The sequence below is a fragment of the Copadichromis virginalis genome, linkage group LG2 (genome assembly GCF_057382275.1).
Source record: "Copadichromis virginalis isolate Kocher_CV1m ecotype Utaka linkage group LG2, C_Virginalis_male_GT1.1, whole genome shotgun sequence".
Taxonomy (NCBI): domain Eukaryota; kingdom Metazoa; phylum Chordata; class Actinopteri; order Cichliformes; family Cichlidae; genus Copadichromis; species Copadichromis virginalis.
This window is the reverse complement of record NC_140619.1, coordinates 22893155-22901910: the sequence shown is the minus strand read 5'-3', so window position 1 is coordinate 22901910 and position 8756 is coordinate 22893155. Positions and strand designations below refer to the sequence as shown.

The following is an 8756-nucleotide window of genomic DNA, read 5'->3' as shown; positions in this document are numbered from 1 at the left end:
ACAAGGTGTCAGACTCGAACAGGTCAGGCAGGCTGATACAGTCATCTGAGGGGGAAATATGAGAAAATAAATAAAGAACAGATGGTGTTTGCATTGCACCAGGAAAGTGTGAAGTGAGTGGAAAATATGGTTTAGGGTGTGTGTTCAGCAGAAGCAGATACTGGCCTATCAGGATAAATCAGTAAGTGGCAGTAAAAAAAATATTAGTAACAAATTTTGGCAAATGAAAGCACAATATTGCCTACAGCGAAGAAGTAAAAAAAGATCACCTTTACAGTGGTTTCCCCCCATGAGCTAAAGTGTTTGTGATGTCACTGAGTTTGATGTGACTGTGCTGCGTAGTTAAAGGGAAAGACCAGCCCCACTTCAACTTGCTTTCAAAGTGAGCCTCTGAAGACGCAGCATCATTCCATTACTGTGGCAACATCTGGTAGATGAAGCAGGCAGTCGGTCTGAGGCAGCATTGTGATTGCGGACGTCAGGCGGGAGTGAAGATTGACATACCATTTTTGAAAACAAGAATTCACCGGTAAGGAGAACATGCCTTAGCTGGAGTTGAATTTGCTGGAATGTGGGTTTTATTTTTGTGATGTTTATACTTTTGCTAACAGCTGTGGGTGACAGAGAAAGCGCTCAGCAGCGTGTAGGCTTATTGTTAGAAGTTACCACTCATTGTCTGAGCGGTGCAAATAATCTATTTGTTAATTTAAAGAGTGCTTTGAGAATGTCTTTCAATCAAAAGTGAAAGAGCAACAGAAAGTCTGTTAACTGAAACTGAATCAACGAGTTTTTAGCTTCACAGTAGTGAATGTGCATTACAGTTACGCTCAGGTGCATGGTGAGTTATGTAACACATATGCACGCTCCTTAATAATTTATCGCCTGCACAATGCTAAATGAAACGATTTGCCCCGTAGTGAAGTGGAGTCTGACAGAATGTGATCCATCTGTTAATAATGAGTCTGTGACAAGTGCTCACAATGAACAGTGTCTCAACATTTCACAAGAACTGCATCTAAAAGAGACATTAGCTTATGAAACCAAAAACAGAAGCTTTACCATGTGACAGGATGGAGGTTGAAAGTGCTTATCTGTTTTCGGTGTTTCTTCCAGAATTGCATGACAGGCTCACACACTGAAAAAAATATGTTGTTGGATTTACTTAATTCAATGGTGGACATTTGTTGCACACAGATGTTTTGCTTTGGCAGCAACTTAAACAATTGAGTTAAATTAACACAATTTATTCATGTTCAATAAATCTGTGCAATTTGTGTTGATAAAATGTGACTTAAACATGTTTTGATGAAGTAATTTGAGCTCTTGAAATATTTTAATCCTTCACAATTTTCTCACTTTATCCCAACACCATTCAATAACTTTTACCCAATACTACTTGGTCACTTAAATACTACATGTTATCTTCAAATTACATTTTGCTATTATATTCTAGTATCAAATACACAATTTTCAAATGGAGGCCTTATAACAGATTGTATTGTTCTCTTCCAAGATGGTTGCTGGCATCCACCAGTAACCTTTCAAAACAAAATGTCTAATTTCACTGCATTGACAGTAGGTAAAGAATTAAACTGACATTACTCCTCTACTGAATCTATATAAATCAACAGTTAAATAATGTCAGTTCTTCCGTGTTCTCTGGAATCAATCGCAGCAAAGAAATTAGACTCTTTCTTTTGAAAAATGTTGGGAAAGAACAATACAAAACATTCTATTTAAGGCCTCTGACATCAAGATTCAGTTAAACAACAATTATAACTAAACAATTTGAGGTAATGTTAGTTTCCATTAACATTAAATTAGGTTACTGAATTGGCAAACACCTTCCTATTAACACTACCCATTTTACCCCAATAACTAAAGAAATTAGCACTTGCAGGTCAAAACCTTTATTCAAGAGACGCAAAAATAACATTGATACAGTGACTGTCAAAAATTACAGCACTGATCATACTGTGACATCTTGGTTCAAAACAGCACACTTAGAAATATTCAACGTTCTTTACTTCAACTGAATGAAACTGAAAATACCATTTCACACGACCCATATGGGATATTTAGACTGTATAACTGTTCATGCTACATCTCTTCACTAGTAAAAGAAAGAAAAAATACAAAGAGAAATTTAAAAATGCTGCCAAACAGACAAACAGAACTTGTACAGAGCAAAAGGAAAAACAAACAACAACAAAAAACAGCTCGTCCTCATGGCAGTTGCAGAGTATATAAAAATGAACCCTGCGATCCGTTCCTGGAATTGAGCTTCAAAAATGCAGCAGAACAAGTGTGAGATTTAAATGTCCTCTCACCTAGAGCTGGTCACCTCACATGCATAACAGTGAGCTTCATTGCAGGAGCAGTTTTGTCTTAGTTGTGAGCTTTTCTTGAGAGCTGAGTTGCATCCAACTCCATTACCACCCTTTGAATCACCTCAAAAGTGTAGCAGAGTTGTGATGGGTAACTCATGTTGAAGGAATAAAAAAGGTCCAAACAGCATGGCTACTGCAAAGGTCACGTTATCCAGATCTTGAAGAACAACATCAGAAAAGTCATTGCCTGGCGCATCTCTGGAGACAGATGTTCATTGTGGTTTTCTCAATCTGTGCAGTGGCCTCAGGCAAGTCCTGGTTAAACACAAAACATTTCTTTAAGATTCCTTTTTAAGCTCATCTCTTTTGAATCTACCAGTTCTAATGTTAGAGTAATTTAAACCAATGCAAGCAACATAGTAAATAGCTATAGCCAAAGAGTGGCCTGCCATGCTTCCATTCATGGTCTAACAGAGTTTCTAAGAGAGGGTGAAAAACATAATAATTTCAAATGCTTTACATTAGTTTTTGTTAGAAAGACACCGGCCCATCAGAAATCCAGGTTATGTCACTCAGAAGATGTTAGAATTTAGACTTTCAGCCCCACAATTTGGTTAGCTGTTGGTCAGTTGGTCTTTTTTTTTTTTTCAAACAAAAGCTAATGTAAATACTGGTGGGATTTTCCTTTGTTCATTAGAATGACAAATTTAAAGTTTTTTTCACACTGATGTGACCCCTAATACAGGGGTGGGGGTGGGGCCTCAAGGGCCGGCGGCCGAGTTCACTACCAGGCCTCATGTGAACTTCAAATTATTAAAGAGGACTACTGGTCCTAACCAGTCCAATGAGGATCAAGTGGATAACTAAATGCATTTTTAAATGTTGCAAATCCACAATCTACTCATAAAACACTCACCATGAACTCCTGCACCAAGATGTTGCAATTGTCTTTCACACAGATGCGGAGCACTTTGATGAGGGACTCCGAGCATTAATGTCATCCTAAAGTATTATAACAAAGAAAACAAAGATTTGTGAACTTTTCAGTAGCACAGAAGAAAATGATCCCAGACAAAAACTTTTGACTTTTTAAACCAGTCAACATGCAACACCAGCATCTACAAAGCAATATCAAAAGTTCCTGTTTGACATCAACTTTATGGATATATAGTTTCCAGAACATTTATTTTTAAAAAAAGATAATTTTTTCTCAGTGGGCCAGTAAATGCATGACGAAAATTATGGCATCCTTTTAGTGGAATCATTACTCACAGGTAATAGTTGACTGTTTCAATGGATGTAGCATAAAAATCTTTTACTGACCTAATGCAATACATATACACTTTGTAGTTAAAGAATTTTAAAGTTCTTACTGTCATAATGGCAGCTACATCCTTTAGCTTTGTGCCCTGTTCCCCCGATCACTTTGCAAACACTTTCAGCAGACTGTCAGAGAGAAACTCAGCTCCGTCAGAAACCTTGACTGTATGCATGGTTGGGATGCACTGGAATGCTGCATTTTATCTGAAATGACATAAAATTATTTTGAAATAACAGCAGGCACTGTGCTTGGTTAATCAGTAATGTTTTGTTGAATAAAAACTGTGTTTCCAGATCTTATGGGATTAAAAAAAATCCAAAGATGTTTGTTTCTGATTTGCAACCCAACAACCCACAAGTTACAACCTCATTTCAGTTCAAGTGTGCATTAATGCGAGTCCAGTAATCACCTTTCTGGCAATACATACAGGTATAAGTTAAACCTATGGCAGATTTTGGATTTCTCAGTTGTATTAATAGGGTGAGTATGCATGCACCTAATAATTATAAAAAACCTATTATAATTAAGTTACAGAAACGAAAATAGAATATACTTTCTTACCATAACACCTTGAACCCACAATCCATCAGCTGACTCCTGGTGAAATGCAGAATAGAGGTCGTCTCTCAATGTGCAGCAAAAAAAACAAAAACAAAAACAAAAGGACAGCAGGTGAGGGCAGGAGGGGTAGGGATGTAAGCTAGCATAATGCCGCTGATGATATTAGCTAAAGCTGTTCAATGTCCAAAATCTCACTAACACCACGGTGCAGTAAATACACAATGTAACTGAAGAGTCAGTTGACAAATCTATTCACACAGAAAACCAAATTATGTTATGAGTGCCTCATAATTAGGTTTAATGTGATATTACGGCTCTTGTGCCAAAGACAAATTCAAATGAAAAAGCGCCAATTCTTTGACAACAGATAAAACAGCAAATAAGCTAACGGCTCTTTTTTAGCATGTTACATGGCGACACTCTAGACGTTTAACTACATTTGGCTGAAATATGGTAAATATTAATTCAAAAAATCAAGACATACCAAAAACGTAGAGTTGGCTGCTCGACTTGACTGAGATGGATGCCTTTTTTAAACCACGATCCAAAGCCCGCGAGATGAAATCACGCGTGGTTTCACGAGATTTAACGTTGCTATCTTATTGACTTACTTCACCTGAACATGATATGAACAATTTAATACACCCTTTCTGCATATCATGTAGTTTTTACACTATATAGTTACATTTAACTTTAAAACATGAGGCAATTGTGTTAAATACATGCAAGATGCTTACATAAATCCAAGAGATGGCCAGTCCCTTTTTTTCAGTGCAGACTATCTGAGAAATAATCTACCACATTGGGGTTACAGCACTTTACACAGCTCTGCGTTTTTGCTTTCTCATATGCATATTTTTTGGGGGCCTGAACCACTTTCATTTACACATTTTTATGCACGCTCATAATGCGCTTTCCCTCTGTCTCAGCAGCTACACAAATGGAGAATGTGACAGGTGGTTTGCAGGACAACTCCAGTCGGTGCGAGTCCATCGATGACTTCCGTAACCAGGTCTACTCAACAGCATACTCCCTCATCACAGTTCTAGGCCTGGTTGGGAATGGCTTTGCCCTGGTGGTGCTTATCAGAACGTATCGCCAGAACTCACCCTTTCACGTCTACATGCTGAACCTGGCTGTGTCTGATCTGCTGTGCGTTATGACGCTGCCGCTGCGAGTTCTCTACTATGTCAGAAAGGGAGACTGGCACGAGGGGGACTTTCTCTGTCGTATCAGCTCTTACGCCCTCTATGTAAACCTCTACTGTAGTATTTACTTCATGGCAGCTATGTCTTTCACGCGTTTCTTGGCTATTGTTTTCCCTGTGCAGAACCTGCGGCTGGTGACAGAGAACCGTGCACGCCTTGTTTGTGGTGCTATCTGGGTAGTGATCTGTCTTTTATCTTCACCCTTCCTGATATCTGGCCAGAAGTTTGATCCGATAACGAATAAAACCAAATGCTTCGAGCCACCTCCACCCGGGAAAAGCTTGAAAAAACTAATTGCGCTGAACTATGTGTCGCTGATGGTGGGCTTTGTCCTGCCCTTTCTGGTCATCATACTTTGCTACGCTGGCATAGTCCGAACCCTGCTTTCCCGCACCCATGCTGCCCGCCGTCAGCGGGGCACAGGCACCAGAGCCATCCGGATGATTGTCATTGTCCTGCTGACCTTTCTGGTCAGCTTCATGCCTTACCACGTGCAGCGCACCGTGCACCTGAACTTTCTGTCTCGGGGAGACACTACCCACTGCGAGAACGTTTCCATGCAGAAGTTGGTGGTGGTGACGCTGTGCCTGGCTGCTGCCAACTCCTGTTTTGATCCGCTGCTTTACTTCTTCTCTGGGGAGGGTTTCCGCAGCCGGCTGTCCTCGCTGCGCCAATCCATGAAGGCAAGCACCATGCAACGCACAGACAGGCGAAAGCCCATCACAGCTTCAGAGTCAGGGGAAAACCAACAGCTGAAGACCGGTTAAATGGCACCATGAAGACAAGTTGTCAACAAGAACATTTTATCAGGTTTAGAGTGAGTAGCGCTCTCACGCCAACAAAAGACAGAAGTTTAAAAATGTTGACAGTTTTAAGTATTTAAACAGACTGTCTCCAGAGGATCATCCTCACGTAAGTTGATATTTATCATCTCAAAGTATTTGTTAAATATTTAAGTGATGTTATGTATTTTCAGTATAATGTAGCCTGTCGTGATCTAAAGGTTGTGGTGTAAATGCAAATATATATGTTATGTCACTGCATGAATGTATTTATATGATGGTGTAGTAGGCTATGACTTTTTATTGAAGGTTCAAGAAGGTCAAGGTTCGAACTTTGTAACTTGCATATGAAGGGTTAATCTCTGCCTCATGGTGAATACTGTAGAAAGAGCAGTGTGGTAAAGACTGTGGGTATTTATTTTCCTTTATAATTATTCTACTCTATGCTGTCGCTTTTATTTTTCACATTTCTTTGTGGAAACATTACTTTGATTTCTGTTTTTTCAGTACGAGTTATCATCATTTCCTGTCTTAGTTTATGTGTTTTGGTTTACTCTGAGATTTCTACACATTTTAGACATTATTTTTCTTTTCTTTTTTTTTAATGTATGAATAGTAATAAATATTTCACATTTTTACAGGAAGGTTTGTGGATTTAGAGGGTACCTCTAAAGCAATAGTTGACATTTTGGGAGATTGGGGAGAACGTACCCATGTGAAACTGAAGCCACATGACTGGAAGAGGGACTAAATAGCTTGCATGTTGCTCTCCACAGGTAACACATCCACCTACAGGTGTCTGTAAGGCTCACTACTCAGTGCACATATTTAATCCCTCGAATGTTTACAGCTTTGGCTTTATGCTGAATTAAACCTCACTTTCACAAAGCAACATGAGAATGGTGCCACTCTTTTTACTACCTGACATTAGCAAAAATAAGCAACATTTATTACCCAAAATGTCGAACTATTCCTTTAAACACATGGAAATATGTTGCTGTATTCAAGCAAATTTTCAAGCCATGTATAATAACTGCATTAATAAAAGATTCTGTCATAAAAGTCTATTAAATTCCCAGAGCCCTTAGGAGCAGCTACACCCTCTGGCCACTGGGGGTCAACACCAGTACAAATATTGTTAGTTCTTGCGTACAGCTCATTGTCTCCCTTGCCATACTATGTTTTTAGAAAAACAATGAGCCACTGTTTTCATGTCTAGAAACTGTGGAGGTCTTTCACAAATTGAATTTGTGAGAAACATATAAGTCATATGATCATATGTATGGTATGTGAGCATACAACCCCAGTTCCCAAAATAGGTGGGACGCTGGATGATCATCTGGTTTGTGTCCTCTTTTATCGACATTTCTGTTTTTTTGTTTTGTTGATTTTTTTTTTGGCTTGTTTGTTTGTTTTGCTGTTGTTGGGTTGTTTTTGTGTGGTTTTGTGTGTGTTTTGTTGGGATTTTTTGGTTTTTTGGAGTGATTTTGAGGGTAAGTAAAGGTTAAGAGCATATTTCATCCTTCCATAAACCCACAACAGCCATAAATGAATTATGCTTCGGGGGTAATTTAGAAATACAAAACAGTGAGAGAAGATGAGACTGATGAGGCTGACCCTGCTGATTAGAACATAGAAGGCCACTGTATTACCGCTTCATACACAGATAATATCAAGCACATGATCGGCTCCCCCCGCCATTGGCACAAAAAGCTGTTTGTCTCAGTCTGGAAAACAGGAGCTATCTTTCCCATAACAGTATTAGTGTACCTCACAGCAAGGATGCTAGCTATACAGGAAGCAGAGAAAGTCCCTGCTTGATTCTTACTTGCTTCTAAAGAGGGTATAGATAATTGTGCACTATTCATTGCAGGAAGTCACTCACATAGCTTTATTCAATTCATGCTGCAGATTCATTCCTATTTAATTAATTTAGCTTCATTTATGTATCATACTTATTTCTTGCTCTGCATTGTTTTTCTGGGACAATCATTTCATTCATTAAACTAAGGCTATTTGAGGCCCACCTTACTAAAGACAGTCTTGTCTATGATTGGCCAGCATCTGGAAGCACGGTGAGGGGCAGAAATTGGGGCTTGTAAAAACTGTTTTATTGTTGGAAAGGTTCGAAACCTGTAAACCTGCTAAGTAACATGATTTTCTATTAATATTTTAATTATAATTAATATTTTTCCAGGTTGGACACGCTTAAAAAAAAATCTTGACAGATTTCATCTGTTAAATGTAACAAATATTCCTCTTATTTTTAAGTACATGAAATTGCAATAAAATTAAGACTTATTTTAAAAGCGAACAAAAATTAATAATGATAAAGACCTAAAATAGAATTAACTGTACTTTTAAATAAACATAAAAAAAAATTTTCAAGATAAAATTATATAATATTAAAATACAATTACAAATTTAACATAATATCAGAAAAGGCTATTTTTTAAATAGAAAAAACGGAAAGTATAGTTTGCCATAAATACTTTTTTAAAACTAATTTTACAGATGTTATTCAACCAAAAGAATAAAATTCTGGAAAAGTATC

The 8756-nt window shown here is 38.1% G+C and overlaps 1 protein-coding gene and 1 long non-coding RNA gene across 3 annotated transcripts; one reads left to right on the top strand and one right to left on the bottom strand.

Annotated features, from left to right (window-relative positions):
• On the top strand, positions 1–8398 carry cysltr1 (cysteinyl leukotriene receptor 1). 2 transcript variants are annotated; one of them, XM_085474085.1, is made up of 2 exons: positions 1–529; positions 5145–8398. In XM_085474085.1, the coding sequence occupies exon 2, from the start codon at positions 5153–5155 to the stop codon at positions 6185–6187; it is 1035 nt and encodes a 344-aa protein (XP_085330211.1). In that variant the 5' UTR covers positions 1–529; positions 5145–5152; the 3' UTR covers positions 6188–8398. The 2 variants fall into 2 exon arrangements, with proteins under 2 accessions (XP_085330211.1, XP_085330206.1); XM_085474080.1 differs by having other exon boundaries at positions 5142–8398.
• LOC146717291 (uncharacterized) lies at positions 1895–4973 on the bottom strand. The gene is made up of 4 exons (XR_014923077.1): positions 4213–4973; positions 3704–3854; positions 3247–3332; positions 1895–2645 (listed from the first exon to the last, which is right to left on the bottom strand). It is a non-coding gene; the product is annotated as an uncharacterized LOC146717291 (long non-coding RNA).
• Positions 8399–8756: the final 358 nt, after the last annotated feature.

Excerpts from the sequence above, each read along its gene's own strand:
- cysltr1 (XM_085474085.1), top strand. The coding sequence starts at position 5,153 with ATGGAGAATGTGACAGGTGGTTTGCAGGACAACTCCAGTCGGTGCGAG.